Source organism: Triticum dicoccoides, chromosome 3B (genome assembly GCF_002162155.2).
Source record: "Triticum dicoccoides isolate Atlit2015 ecotype Zavitan chromosome 3B, WEW_v2.0, whole genome shotgun sequence".
In the NCBI taxonomy this organism is placed as follows: Eukaryota; Viridiplantae; Streptophyta; class Magnoliopsida; order Poales; family Poaceae; genus Triticum; species Triticum dicoccoides.
In genome coordinates, this window is record NC_041385.1 from 499,315,977 (window position 1) to 499,332,083 (window position 16,107).

The 16,107-nt window shown below is 50.0% G+C and overlaps 1 protein-coding gene across 1 annotated transcript; it reads left to right on the top strand.

Moving 5' to 3' along the window:
* Positions 1–5,932: 5,932 nt before the first annotated feature.
* LOC119276742 (protein DETOXIFICATION 14-like) lies at positions 5,933–8,858 on the top strand. Its single transcript, XM_037557885.1, has 7 exons — positions 5,933–6,316; positions 6,980–7,524; positions 7,632–7,718; positions 7,798–7,854; positions 7,957–8,195; positions 8,295–8,500; positions 8,596–8,858. The coding sequence occupies exons 1-7, from the start codon at positions 6,071–6,073 to the stop codon at positions 8,665–8,667; spliced, it is 1,452 nt and encodes a 483-aa protein (XP_037413782.1). The 5' UTR covers positions 5,933–6,070; the 3' UTR covers positions 8,668–8,858.
* The last annotated feature ends 7,249 nt before the right edge of the window (positions 8,859–16,107 follow it).

Genomic DNA, 16,107 nt, shown 5'->3' on the forward strand with positions numbered 1-16,107 from the left:
AACCCAAGGGTCATCTTTATTTTAGCCCCCCCCCCCCGGGCCAGTGCTTGTCTAAGTGTTGGTCCGAACTGAACTGCCTGCGGGGCCACCTCGGGGCAACTTGAGGGTTGGTTTTACTCATAGCTAGTCTCATCCGGTGTTGCCTTGAGAACGAGATATGTGCAGCTCCTATCGGGATTTGTCGGCGCATCGGGAGGCTTTGCTGGTCTTGTTTTACCATTGTCGAAATGTCTTGTAAACCGGGATTCTGAGTCTGATCGGGTCTTCCTGGGAGAATGTCTATTCCTTCTTGTCATCGGCTAAGTTGGGACACCCCTGCAGGGTATAATCTTTCGAAAGCCGTGCCTGCGGTTATAGGCAGATGGGAATTTGTTAATGTCCGGTTGTAGATAACTTAACACCAGATCCGAATTAAAACGCATCAACCGCGTGTGTAGCCGTGATGGTCTCTTTTCGGCGGAGTCCGGGAAGTGAACACGGTTTCTGGGTTATGTTTGACGTAAGTAGAAGTTCAGGATCACTTCTTGATAATTGCTAGCTTCACGACCGTTCCTTTTGCTCTCTTCTCGCTCTTATTTGCGTATGTTAGCCACCAGATATGCTTAGTCGCTGCTGCAGCCTCACCACTTTACCCCTTCCTTTCCCTTTAAGCTTTGCTAGTCTTGATACCCATGGTAATGGGATTGCTGAGTCCTCATGGCTCACAGATTACTACAACAACAGTTACAGGTACAGGTTATGCGATGATCATGACGCGAGAGCGATGCTTGCTTGCGTTGAGTTCTTCTTCTGCTTCTTCTTCGATCAGGGGATAGGTTCCAGGTCGGCAGCCTGGGCTAGCAGGGTGGATGTCATTTGAGTTTCTGTTTGTGTTTCATCCGTAGTCGGATGGTGCTCTGATGTATCATGATGTTGTATTCATGTGGCATTGTTTGCCTCTTGTATGTATCCCCATCTATTATGTAATGTTGATGTAATGATATCCACCTTGCAAAAGCGTTTCAATATGCGGGTCTATCCTTGGTGGGACCTTCGAGTTCCTTTTGGATAGGGTCGCATATTGGGCGTGACAGGATCACTGGACAGCGGTCAAGAACATCCTGAAATATCTGAAAAGGCCTAAGGATATATTTCTCCTTTATGGAGGTGACAAAGAGCTAGTCGTAAATGGTTACCTCGATGCAAGCTTTGACACTGATCCGGACAATTCTAAATCGCAAACCGGATACGTGTTTTTATTAAACGGTGGAGCTGTAAGTTGGTGCAGTTCTAAACAAAGCATCGTGGCGGGATCTACATGCGAAGCGGAGTACATAGCTGCTTCGGAAGCAGCAAATGAAGGAGTCTGGATGAAGGAGTTCATTTCCGATCTAGGTGTCATACCTAGTGCATCGGGACCAATGAAGATCTTCTGTGAAAATACTGGTGCAATTGTCTTGACAAAGGAATCCAGATTTCACAAGAGGACCAAGCACATCAAGAGACGCTTCAATTCCATCCGGGACCAAGTCCAGGTGGGAGACATAGAGATTTGCAAGATACATACGGATCTGAATGTTGCAGACCCGTTGACTAAGCCTCTTCCACGAGCAAAACATGATCAACACCAAGACTCCATGGGTGTTAGAATCATTACTGTGTAATCTAGATTATTGACTCTAGTGCAAGTGGGAGACTGAAGGAAATATGCCCTAAAGGCAATAATAAAGTTATTATTTATTTCCTCATATCATGATAAATGTTTATTATTCATGCTAGAATTGTATTAACCAGAAACATGATACATGTGTGAATACATAGACAAACTTAATGTCACTAGTATGCCTCTACTTGACTAGCTCATTAATCAAAGATGGTTATGTTTCCTAACCATAGACATGTGTTGTCATTTGATTAAAGAGATCACATCATTAGGAGAATGATGTGATTGACTTGACCAATTCTGTTAGCCTAGCACTTGATCGTTTAGTATGTTGCTATTGCTTTCTTCATGACTTATACAAAGTTCCTACAAACTATGAGATTATGCAACTCCCGTTTACCAGAGGAACACTTTGTGTGCTACCAAACGTCACAACGTAACTGGGTGATTATAAAGGAGCTCTATAGGTATCTCCAAAGGTAGAGGTTGAGTTGGCGTATTTCGAGATTAGGTTTTGTCACTCCGATAGTCAGAGAGGTATCTCTGGGCCCTCTCGGTAATGCACATCACTATAAGCCTTGCAAGCAATGTGACCAATGAGTTGGTTACGGAATGATGCATTACGTAACAAGTAAAGAGACTTGCCGGTAACGAGATTGAACTAGGTATTGGATACCGACGATAGAATCTCGGGCAAGTAACATACCGATGACAAAGGGAACAACGTATGTTGTTATGCGGTTTGACCGATAAAGATCTTCATAGAATATGTAGGAGCCAATATGAGCATCCAGTTTCCGCTATTGGTTATTGACCAAAAACAGTTCTAGGTCATGTCTACATAGTTCTCGAACCCGTAGGGTCCGCACGCTTAATGTTACGATGACAGTTTTATTATGAGTTTATAAGTTTTGATGTACCGAAGGATGTTCGGAGTCCCGGATGTGATCACGGACATGACGAGGAGTCTCGAAATGGTTGAGACATAAATATTGATATATTGGACGACTATATTCGGACACCGGAAGTGTTCCGGATGATTTCGGAGAAAACCGGAGTGCCGGAGGGTTACGGAACCCCCCGGGAACTAATGGGCCTTGTTGGGCCCTAGTGGAGAAAGAGAGGGGCCGACCAGGGCAAGAGGCGCGCCCCCTCCCCTTGAGTACGAATAGGACAAGGGGGGCACCCCCCTTGCCTTTCCTCTCCCACTCCTTCCTTCCCCGTCCTTCTTGGACTAGGAAAGGGAGGGGCAAACCTACTTGGAGTATGTTTCCCCCTCCTAGGGCGCGCCACCCCCTTGGTTGGCCCCCTCCTCCTCCCCCCTTTATATACGGAGGAGGGGGGCACCTCTAGACAAGTTGATCTTCGTGATCGTTCCTTAGCCGTGTGCGGTGCCCCCCTCCACCATATTCCACCTCGGTTATATCGTTGCGGTGCTTAGGCGAAGCCATGCATCGGTAGAACATCATCATCGTCACCACGCCGTCGTGCTGACGGAGCTCATCCCCGACACCCTGCTGGATCGGAGTCCGGGGATCGTCATCGAGCTGAACGTGTGCTGAACTCGGAGGTGTCGTACGTTCGGTGCTTGGATTGGTCGGATCGTGAAGACGTACGACTACATCAACCGCGTTGTCATAACGCTTCCGCTTTCGGTCTACGAGGGTACGTGGACACACTCTCCCCTCTCGTTGCTATGCATCACCATGATCTTGCGTGTGCGTAGGAATTTTTTTGAAATTACTACGTTCCCCAACATGTGGTATACGATGACGCGTGACAGATGGCTCGTTTGGTGATCCTCCGTGACGCCATCCCTGCGCAATCTTCTTAGTAGTTCACCGCCGGAGTCGGAGCTGCGCGGCCTTAGTATGGATTGTATGAAGTGTTGGGCTGCAACTTTTAGGGTTGTTGTTTTTTCTTTTTTCTTTCTTTGATCTTCGGATCTGGTCCTAGGACCTTCACCACCTTGTTGTTTTTCCGTTGCTTCCTGCTATTATCAATGAAATGCCAGCGATGCTTGATCTTTCAAAAAAAATGAATTTCATATTTTATTTATTTAGTATTGTGGATGCCGATATTTTTGGCTCTGAACTTGGTCAAAATTAAAAAAATGAATTTTCAAAAAAGTAATACACACATCATTTTTTTTGCTCCAGCTGTTTCAGAATATAAGGTGTATTAGTTCTTTGAAAAGTCAAATCTCTTTAAGTCTGACCAAATTAGTAGAGAAATATATCAATATTCATAATATCAAATCGATGTCGTTAGACTCATCCTGAAATGAATTTTCATGTTTTATTTATTTAGTATTGTGGATGTCGATATTTTTGGCTCTGAACTTGGTCAAAATTAAAGAAATTTGACTTTTCAAAAAACTAATACACGTTATATTTTGAAACTGATGGAGTATTTATTTTGGCAAGTGGGGGAGATGGTGGAGTGTGCTTCTTTTTATTTGTAATACCGTGTTTTGGTGGGTCTTTCACAGTGTGATTCTGTGTTATCCACTAATCAACTTATACTTATCTGGAAAAACTATTATACATTGGTGGCTGCATGTACTATTTTGATGCTACAACATTACATGTGCCATTTTGATGCTACAACATTAGATATGTCTTTATAGACCGGTTGATGCCGATTAATTAAAAAAATCTTTGACTCGGTTAAAATCATGAACCAAATTCAAAATTGAATTAATCAGGAAAGCTTCAAAATTAGGAAACATAATGAATTATTAAAAGAATTAAATAAAAGAGTTCTTTGAGAATCGGGTGACCCAGTTTTAGGCTGGCCATAGTGTGGGTAATATAACCGGTATCATACACTTGGGATTAGCAAACATGTTTATGTGACAGACAATTAAAGAAGAGAGAGGGGGTTAGAGTAACATACTCCCTCCGTCCTTTGAAGAGTGTACTTCCAACTTTGTTGAAAAGTCAAACTTTTTTATGTTTGACCGTATTTATACAGTAATACACCAACATTTGTGCCATCAAATTAGTAGCATTAGATTCGTGATAAAATATATTCTCATTATATATTTATTTGGTTTCACAAACATTGATATATTTTTGCATAAATTTGACAAACTTTAAGATAGTTTGACCCTTCAATAAAGTTAGAAGTATACTTTTTAAAGGACAGAAGGAGTAAGTAGATACCGTATCATGTTAAATGCTATGTTACTTTGTGTCATGCATGATAATAAATATGATCATCTATGATACTATTCTATAATACTATGCATTATGAAGGTAGTACCATATGCATGATATTACTATATGATACTCCCCATTATGAGTAGCCTTAGTTTGAAGACCACAGTTGAATGTGATGCCTTAAAAATTAAGTAGCATGTTGTATTAATAAATTCACTCAGTCAGCTAGGCTCGTAAGTGGACCAGATTAGTAGTATGAGCCTTGGCTTCAGGCTGCCCGTAATGGTAGTATCATAGGTAGTATCATGCATGCCAACTACTCCCTCCGTTTAGGTGAGTAAGTCACATTATGTTGAGCACCGTGACCAAGGAGGAGGGAAAAACAAGAGACTTTAATGTTTATTTGCTAATTAATAGCATTGCATGCAATGAACTAACCACTGCATGTCGTGTTTGCTAGTCTCAAGTCATTAAAAACATGCACACCCCTCATCTCTCATTGGTTGATATGTCAAAAAACAAGAAACGAGGTAGAAGTTAATGTACCGCGCCTAAGTGTTTTGGGATTATTTGGTTTTCGTAAGATGATTTACACACCTACTAGACGGAGGGAGTAAGCAATTTTGATGAGATGTCATAGAATTAAATGAAGAAAGAGATGGTTGAGTATCATATTAAATGATGTACTACTTTGTGTCATGCATAATAATAAATGTAGTACTATATGATACTAACATATGATACTTTACATTGCGGATGTAGTAATAATATATGATACTCCCCATTACAACCAGCCTCAGAGAAAGAAAAAGAGGAAAGGAATTTAAGGCCTTATTTGTGGGGATTGAAGTGGGCATCACAAAAATTAGCATAGCGATTGGTAGAAGACTCGTTCTATCCTCAACATCGTTACGTACATCGCAGTGCTGAATGCCAGGTGGAGCCCATAGCGTAGCATTCCACAGTTTCCAATTTTTTTCCAGCACGGACCTTGGACCTGGACCAGCATGCACAGGATCCACGTTATATATTCTCAGAGCGACATGATTTTTTAACCGGGTGTGCCGTCACGACCACGACGGCGGCCACGACTCGTCGCAGTGCCGAGGCAGCGGTCCAGAGCAAACACATTACTAATACCCACGCAGCGCGCGCGGTCCAGTAATAACTCAGCAGGAGGGCCAGGCCGCGACCACGGGCACACAGCGCTCCGACCGCCTCCCGAGCTCGTTCGATCATCCACCTCGAGTGCACCCCGCGCGCGATGGCGGAGGCGCCTCTGCTGCCGCGGAAGGACCAGGAGGACGCCGCCGAGGAGGGGCCGGGGCGCTGGCGGAGCGAGGCCGGGAAGCTGGCGTACCTGGCGCTGCCGATGGTGGCGGTGAGCTTGTCGCAGTACGCGGTGCAGGTGTCCTCCAACATGATGGTCGGCCACCTCCCCGGCGTCCTCCCGCTCTCGTCCGCCGCCATCGCCACCTCCCTCGCCTCCGTCACCGGCTTCAGCCTCCTCGTACGCACGCCGCTTATCCCCACCCTCCCCTCCCCTTTTTCCTCCTTCCGCATATTCCATTCCGTTTACGGCCTCTCGTTTATCCCCCTTCAGTTTCCATTCGCCTCGTGATAGACAGGCATCTAGCCTTAATTTCCCTTGTTGCATGCCGCGCATTCCTCTGCTCTGCTCGTCCATTGCGACTTGGCGACGGTCATGGTGTGTTCTTGGCTCATCGAGATTGCTCCATCTTGTTGAAATACAGACAAGGGAAAACGAGACTAGCTCACGTGTTCTTTATTCCCATTGGGTTAGGACTTTAGAGTAGTATATTACCACTACAGTTGGATGAGCATGTGACTGTGTGTTTTTCTAACTGGGAATTATTGAGACCAGCGAGAGACTGAACTTGTGGGTGCCATGCCATCAGATTCCTGATTGGTCCAAAGTGGTATTATTTCCTTGTATCAACTAGTCCGATAGCGACAGTGTGACACCGCAGGAGAAGTATTCCGCAGCCACCAAAGTATAGTAGTCAATTCTGAAGAACCGTTCAAACTATCTCTTTTTTTTCTGCAATAATGGATTTTGCACCATTTTGTCGGCCTAAATTTCCTCCACGGTCGCTTTTCAGTGATCAACATCAAGTAGGTATATTACTGAATGAATTAATTCGTGAAACAGATCGGCATGGCGAGCGCACTGGAAACGCTCTGCGGCCAGGCCTACGGCGCAAGGCAGTACCACACTCTGGGGCTCCACACGTACCGAGCCATCGTCACCCTCCTGGTGGTGTGCGTCCCGCTCTCGCTCCTGTGGGCGTTCATGGGCAAGATCCTGGTGCTGATCGGGCAGGACCCCCTGATCGCGGACGGGGCCGGGCGGTACATCGTGTGGCTCATCCCGGGGCTCTTCGCCAACGCGGTGATCCAGCCCATCACCAAGTTCCTGCAGTCGCAGAGCCTCACCACGCCGCTGCTCCTGTCGTCCGTGGCCACGCTGGCGCTCCACGTCCCGCTCTGCTGGGTCATGGTGTTCAGGACGGGGATGGGGTACACTGGCGCCGCCCTGGCCATCAGCGTCTCCTATTGGCTCAACGTGGCCATGCTCGTGGCGTACATTGTGATGTCGAGCTCCTGCAAGGAGACGCGCACGCCGCCGACCATCAAGGCCTTCAGGGGGGTGGGCGTGTTCCTGCGCCTGGCTCTGCCCTCTGCGCTCATGATATGGTAACCACTTGAACCTAGTAATTAAAAATGAAATTAGCTCTGCATTTGGATTTTCAGTTAACTGTGTCTAATCATGTAATGTTTCCATTTGTTGTTGGGTTTTTCAGCCTTGAGTGGTGGTCATTTGAGCTACTTATCCTCATGTCGGGGCTTCTGCCCAACCCGGAGCTTCAAACCTCGGTGCTCTCAATATGGTACCCACTGTTTTAGGTGGCTTAAATCTGCTTATATAATAACGCTAAGCTTACATTCTTACTGTTATTATTTTCACAGCCTCACGAGCATAACATTGCTCTTTACTATACCTTATGGACTTGGAGCTGCTGGAAGGTACGATCTCTGAAGGCAGTTAACTACACGGCCGATGCTTTTTTTCACCACATGGAAATAATTTCTATCCGATAATTGATTCTGTATTTTCTTAATGAACAGCACGCGAGTAGCAAACGAATTGGGTGTTGGGAACCCCGAAGGAGCTCGATCGGCGGTCCGTGTCGTGATGTCGGTAGCGGTGACAGAGGCGGTGATCGTCAGTGGAGCTCTCTTGCTGTCACGGCGCCTCCTGGGCCGCGCTTACAGCAGCGAGGAGGAGGTCGCATCCGCTGTCGCCGCCATGGTTCCCCTCGTCTGCATCACCGTGGTCACCGATGGCCTTCAAGGGGTTCTCTCAGGTCACATTCATTTCTTCTGCATAACATTTCAAGTTGTCCATCGTTTCCAACAAAATGTGCCACTCTTGTTGTTACTAACATCTGTAGGTTCTTCCGCAGGCGTGGCTCGAGGATGCGGATGGCAGCACGTGGGCGCGTACGTCAACCTCGGCTCCTTCTACCTGCTCGGGATCCCCATGGCGATGCTTCTGGGTTTTGTGCTCAAGATGGGGGCAAAGGGGCTTTGGATGGGCGTCGTCTGTGGATCCATCTCGCAGACCACGCTCCTCTCCGCCATCACGTTTTTCACCAACTGGCAGAAGATGGTTTGTTTCTCTGAACCCACTTACAAATCATACGCGAAAACGAACAGTCCGATACACAATCTTACGGTCCGTTGCATTTTTTTTGTATTATGCAGGCTGACGAAGCTAGGGAGAGATCGCTCAGTGAGAAGGCAATGGAGTCTGAGTCGAGATCTCTGCTGGAATAGTTTTTCTGAGACTATAACTGCTCGAAGAGTTACGCTGCAATTTTGTAGGGGACACGCATCCCATCGCTGTGGTTTCTCTCTGAAGTGACAATGTAATTGTAGGGGAGGAAGAGGACGTAAACCACTCTTTTTCTCCCTCTTTACTTTTTTGGTGTCCGAGGCGAAATGTTTGGTGAAGCTCGATTTTGAAATCCCCTAGTTCACGTTTCCGCTTAGTTTTGCTCGACCCGGACAGACAGAGAGGATCCATGCCCGACAGCTCGAGACTTAGAGCATCTCGAGCCGCGCCCCCAACAAGGCGCCCCAGACAACTTTTCGACCACCAGTGCTAAAAAATTGGCCTAGTCGCGTCCCCAGGGACTCATTTTTTGCCGGTTCGGGTCGAAATTGACGCCAGCGGATCCAACCCGAATCCGGCACGTTGGGGGGCGCTCGGGGGCGCCGAGCGAATCGTTTTTGACGCGAAAGCGTCGCATGGCAGCCGCGTGAGCGCCACCGCCCGCCTCGTCTTCCCGACGCCTCGATTTCCCGCGGGGAATCAATGGCAAGGCTGCCGCCGGTCAGCTTTTCCATGGATTCCTCTCACGGGCGGCGCGTCACGGGGTGGCGCGCCGACGCGTGCCGACGTCTCCCGTCCCTCGGCTATATATGGTCTCGCTCGCCTGCGTTGGAGTGCCACTTCAGCCCTCCCTCTCCCGCCGATCTCTTATCCCGAGCCACTCCCTCTCCCCGATGGCCGAGCGTTTCCCCGGAGACGAGGCGGCAGCCAACGGCTTCGGCCGCCGTTCACTCCGCGAACAGGAGTCCTGGCTCCTGTTCCAGGCGAACATCCCGGCGCCGCCGGACATGCGCACCGGGCCGACGGGCTGGAGGCTCAGCAATGGAGGAGTGCCCATTCCCCCGTTGCCCGACGCCGTCACCAAGCCATCGTACTTCGCCGACGAGGTCGAGATCGCGCGCGTCTCTCTCACCGACGCCGAGCGCTCCCTTCCCCAGTACGCCGTCGACAACAACGCGGCTTGGGCGGCGTAATTCGAGCGCCGCCAGCAGCAACGGCTGGCGTCCACCAACGGGGCACCGCTGGTCGGCGGCACCAGGAACAGCGAGGGGTGCCACCTCTGGTGGGGCGTCCACGGCCGCACCCTCGACGGTGTGCTGGCGCACCTTGAGGGCGGCAACAACCCACCGTTGGCGTACCCCCCGGCGAGGACAGCCGCCCCGACGCACCGCCGACGCGACGGGCAATGGGCGCCGAGGAGATTCGGCTGCTCCTCTTCCTCGTCGCGTTCTTCCTCCCACTCCTCCGGCACTCCATCGCTGCTCGGCGTCAAGGCCGAGCCCGCGGCAGAGACGCCGCTCGGCCGGCGTACACGCAACGCCAGCATCGTCATCAGCGAGGGCGTCCAGCGCGCCTCCTCGTCGGCTCCTCTCCCGCGCTTCGTCAAGCCGAAGACGGAGCCGGGTCTCGCGCCGGTGAAGACGGAGTCGGGGCTGCTGGCGCCGGTGAAGACGGAGCACGGCGAGGTCGAGCTCAATGACGACGCGGCCCTTGAATGGGCGCGCCAAGACTCCCTGAAGATGGCGAGGGAGCGCCAGCGCGCCGCCCTAGAGCGCTTCACGCAGTGCCGCCGAGGCCGCGACGAAGGCGGCGTCGTCATCATCGACGATAGCGACGACGATGACGACGCGCCGCCGCCGCCGCCACCAGCCGGAGAGGGGTCCAGCAGGGGCGCCCGAGTCAAGGAGGAGAAGGCCGACGATGGCGGCGACGACGGCGACTTCTCGGCCTTCAACAAGTTTTTTTGACTAGTTTTTATATGTAATGGCGTGTTTTAGCCCAAATTTGCGAATATAAAAGCCCATGTTTGCCGAAAAGTGACGTGTTTCAGCCCAAGTTTGTCTATTTTTTTCACGCCTGGGGCCGGCCCTGGGGCGGCGGCTAGGGACCAACTCGCTCCTAGACCCACTTTTTGCACCGGGTCACCCCCAGGCGGTGATTTTAGGCACCTTCTGGGGGACCAACGGCCGGAGATGCTCTTAACAGTTGCATCTCGTCTCTACTATTAATCTTTATTGTTAAAAGGGAGTCGGTGTCGCATGTTTGGTGAAGCCTTTCCTCCTATTATTATTTGTTGCTTTCCGTTTTTGGTTTTGTACAACCGACTTTTTGGGGACCAATGATTTTCTCTAGGACCGCAATATACGCGCAACGTCAGATGGGGAGGTCCCTGCCGTGTCGCCCCTGCGCGGCGACCGGGGGAACCCTAGCGCCGCCGCGTCCTCGTCCCTTCCCCGACCTCTCCTCCTCGCCGTTGTCGGGGCGCGCCGCCGGGCAAAGCCCGGTCGGCGTCGGCGGCAGCGGGATCTCTTCTCCCACGGCTCGCTGGATCTGGCGCGGGCGGATCGCGGCGATGGTTGGCGGCGCGCTGGAGGCGGGGCACGCCGACGCGGGCTTGGGGCGACGGCAGTTTCCCCTGGTGTGCGTGGGATTCTGCTCGGGGCGCGCGACGGCGGCCCTCGGCAAGCGGTGGCGGGTGCTGGGCTCTCGGCGGCGCTCCGGCGTATGCAGGCGGCGGCGGTCCCTGTGCGCGGTCGGCGGCTCCGTCTCTGACCCGGACGGCGCGGGGGATGGCGGCGGCCCGTCGGGGCCGGCGATCTGGATGCGGTGGTGCCGGCGGCTCACTGATCTGCCGGTGCTCCAGGGTTTTGCCTGGTGGTGCTGGTAGTGACGGCGGCCCGTGCACGAGAGTTGGATCCCTTCGAACTGATCTGGGTGAAGACTTGCCTTCGGCGTGTGCTAAGGCCGGCGGTGGCAGCGCTATTTATGTTGTTCCCTTCTTGAAGGCATCACCGTGGAGAAGTTCAAGGCCACTCTCTGCTACCTCTGGGGGAAACCCTAGATCGGATGATCGGATGACGGCGGCGCTCTAGTGTCGTTCCTCCCTTGGGGGCGTCATTCTTGGAGGTACACACGTGATCGAGGGACCAAAGGACGAATTCTTTGGTGGAGTGGTGCTTCATCCTACACACTGATGGCGACGGATCTTGACGGCGTGGCGCAGTGCAGATTCGGAGTTCGCTGTGGGAGGATGGACTCGCGCAGGAGGACGACGTTGTCGGGCGTCGTGATGGTGTCGATGGCAGAGAGACTGACACGGTACATGCAACAGTACAGCTCTGAAGATGGATTGGTGGCAGGTGGCTGCGGCGGCCTCATACCCGGCAAGTGTCCTGGTTGAGGAGTGCGCCGGACTGGTAGGTGCCCCATACCCGACAGGCGTCCTGGTTGGGACCTCAGGTCTTAAATGTTTAGGTTTGGCTGCGATGTCTGTTTGGTATTAGGCCAAGATTATCTGCGCCCCTTTATCAATTGAATAGGTGTAGCGACAACTGTTGCTTAGACGGTGGCTTTAATCTTGCTGTTGTATGACTTTGTAAGGTCTTGTGAGAATAATTAATAAAATGGCCATATGCATCGCCTAGATGAAGAGGCCGGGGGTCATCCTCCTTTTTTTTAAAGATGGGGAGGTCCCTCCAAGCGAAATATTCGTTCCCAGGTAGGGAGGAATGATGGAACATTTTCATTTGCTCAAAATAACCACCCACAGCGAAACTTTTCAAATCGGCATGTAAAAACCAGTAAAATTGATGCGTTGTTGTGAAAGATTTGTCATGCTCTAAAGTAAAATTTGTAATCTCAAGACACCCAGGATGCTTGTCAAGCTCGAACACCGCCCATGCTTTCGACTTGGTGTTGTGGCCTTTCCTCCTCGAAACCCTCACTCACTTGGGTTCTGGAGCACGTTGGCAGGAGTGGATTTCTATCACCCTTGCATCCGCCTCCACACGTGTTCTTGTTAAGGGCATCCCTGGCCCACCCATCTTCCACGCAAGGGGCCTTTGCCAGGGAGATCCTCTCTCCCCTTGCTCTTCATTTTTGTCATAGACGTCCTGAACTCTCTCATCCAAGTTGCGAGTCGAGTGGGCCTCCTGCAGAGGCGGCACGCGACCTGTAGTTTTTCGTTATGCACCGGCGACATCATCGTTTTGTGCCACCAAACGAGCACGAATTTTCGGCGATCAAAGAGTTGCTTACCCTCTTTGGCAATGTTAGCGGGATGTTCATCAACTACAACAAGTGCTCTGTGACACCTATCCAGTGCTATGATGACCAGGTGACCACCTTCGCAACCTCCATTGCGTGCCCCATCTCTCACTTACCGTGAAGTACTTGGATCTTCCTCTTTCCATCAGGAAACCATCTGACGTTGACCTTCTCATGCTCGTTGACAAGCTCGAGAAGAAGCAATCCACTTGGTGGGATTCCATGTTGTCTCTTGGTGACTGGCTTGCGCTAGTTCGGCGCGTCCTTTGTGCAATGCCTACCCACTTACCCGTTGCCATCATCCTCAACAAGACGATCCTCGACAAGGTCAACCAGATCATGCATGGTTTTCTTTGGGCCAGCCGCAAGGATGCCAAGGGTGGTCGGTGCAAGGTCAACCGGGCTAAGGTTTGCCAGCTCGCCTTTCTCGGCGACCTTGGCGTGCAAGATCTCTATCGTGTTGGCATTACGCTTCGCACCCCGCTGGTTATGGCTCAACCGCACCGGCCCGACTCGCCTTTGGAGTCACCTCCATCCCCTGACGATGTTGAGGCCTTGCAGATTTTCTGCGCCTCTACATCATGGTCTGTTGGTGATGGGAATACTTTGTTTTTCTCCGATTCTTGGATCGACGGGAAACCCATTGCCGACCTAGCCCCTGCTCATTCTTGTTGTGGTGCCCAAAGCGATGCCAATGAAACCACACAATGCGCCAATGTTCGACGGATCGACTTGGTCCGTGACATTCACGGCGGACTTAGGCCTGCAGCGCTCGTGCAATATGTTCAGACTTGGCGTCGCCTACACCACCTAGAGCTCACAGAGCTGCGGATATGTTTTGATGACGTTGGACGAAGTCCGGCAACCACACCGCCAAGTCCTACTACCTTGCCCTTTTCCATGGATCGATCCTAGGTCCTAATTGGCGCACTACTTGGAAAACTTGGGCACCTCTCCACATCAAGGTGTTCACTTGGCTCGCCTTCCAAGACAGATGTTGGACGACAAATAGGTTTGCTCGCCATGGCCTCCCACGTGATGACTAGTGCATTTTCTGTGACCAAGTCCTCGAAGACCTCCAACACTTGCTTCCCGGTTGTTCCTTTTCCCGACATGTTTGGCACGAGGTGCTATCTTGGCGTAGATCCATGACATCGTTACCCGACTCGACAATGGGCTTCTCCGCTTGGTTGGCGGATTCTTGCTCCAATGACCCCAACACCTATCGTAGGGGACTCTCCTCAAACATCATGCTCACGGCCTAGGTGGTGCCACCGTAACGCATGCATTTTCGATGGTAAGCAACCATCCATCTCGCGTCTTTTTTCAGAAGATCCAAGATGAGGCGTGCTTGTGGGCTAAAACCATCGCCAAAGGAAAGATCAATCTCTTGCCGGCGACGTAGACCTAGAGTTCTTTGGGGCTGAGCAACCCCTTTAGCCTTCTGCTCCGGTCACCGTGGTTACGCCTCCTAGCACACGTATCACGTGGTGTACCACCCCTCTATATTTGTTCAAGCTCCTTGTATCAATGAAATGATTCAGAAGCTTTGCGTATTCGCGAAGAAAATAAAGTAAAAAATTTCATACCATATAAAAAATAAATCATGTTGCAGCAGTGTGTTTGCCCTGCGTTTTTGAGGATTTGCCATGATTGTAGCATGTAAAATTGCCAGCCTAAAAAAAATGGCGAGAATTGCCATGCACATGTTCACCACTTTGTTGAAAGAAACCATGCTAGATGAGTGAAATGGTAAAATTTTCATACTCCAACATAGTTTGCCATCTCAAAAAATGTTTGCTGAGATTGCCGTTCAGAGTGAACCGTATACTGTTGTCAGCTCGTAGTTTGCTCAGAGGAGTGTGTGGAAGCAAATGCTTTGGGATTCATGCTGAGAATTCAACGAGGCAGAGCATGTTGACTGCGAGTCGTGAAATTTCCGACCTCGGCACATTAGCATTTGGATTCTTTATGTGTGCCTTTACTTCCTTTCCTTAGTTTAGATATGATTGCTACATGTGTGATAATAAATCAATCGAAAATAGTAGATCTATTGCCTACAAATCAATAAATAAATAGATTCACTACATGTTGGCCCTCTTAACTTGGGAACCGGGCACCAAATAAGAACACAACAAATACTGTCCTGGACCAGGAGGTGCTAAGCATGCCGGCCTGTCAATCATGGGCCAGGCCGAGGATCCCCAGACATCCAAAGAATGGACCATGTTTGCCATGCCCCACGGCGTACTCAAGATGGAATCCTCCGAAGACTTGAAGCATACTTCAAGACACATTTGAATCATTGGCATGTTTATCCCTAGATATAACCGACCTACATGTAACCGTAGAGTAAGATCCATTCACATACGATCTCGAGGTAGATCATCATATACTCTGTACCTCATCAAAAATCAATACAATAGAAGCAGAGCGTAGGGTTTTACCTCTTCGAGAGGACCCGAACCTGGGTAAAACATCATGCTCCTCTTTGTCTTGTTACCATCAAGCTAAGATCACCAGCTCGAGACCCCCCACCCAAGATCCGCTGGATTTGACTCTGACAACAACCGTTGATGCCTAAAATAGTCTCGGTTTTTCTCACGCCTAATCCAATTAGCTAGACAGTTAATTGCGCATAATTAATTTTATATGTCTGAAAGGATTGGTATGGTCGACTAGAGAGGGAGAGGGCGTTCAATAGGAACTATCATTTTTTAGCCTCTTTATCAAATTTTAGGTTCAATAAGAATGTAGGTTGACAACCTATATGACAAGCAACACAAAACAAGTGCAAGCACAAAGTAAACACAATACAAACTTGCACAAAGTCAAGGCACGAAGTAACCGCAAAGTGGTGTCCATGGAGACGAGGATGTGTTTCCAAAGTTCCCTCCTTTGGGGGAGGTACGTCTCTGTTGGAGAGATGTGGAGGCACAATGCTCTTCAAGAAGTCACAAGGACCACCTTATTCTCCTCACGCCCTCGCACAATGCAAGATGCCGTAATTTCACTAGAGGTGCCTTCGAAGGCTAACCGGAACCTTTACAAACAAGGTTGAGACTCTCTCCATAACTTAATTGGAGGCTTCTAACACCACCACAAAGCTTCACCACATTGGAATGTGGCTCCGAGGTGACCTCCTCCATCTAGGGTGCCAAAACACACAAGAGTAACAAGATCCGCAAGTGAAAGTATGGGGGAATCAAATTCCCTTTGGTAAAAGTGTAAATCTAGGTCTTATCCCTCAATCCTTAGAAAATCAAGAAAGAAAGCTCTTAGGGCAACAATGGAGGAGAGATAGCGACAAGAGATAAGTGGAGAGGTGAAATAAC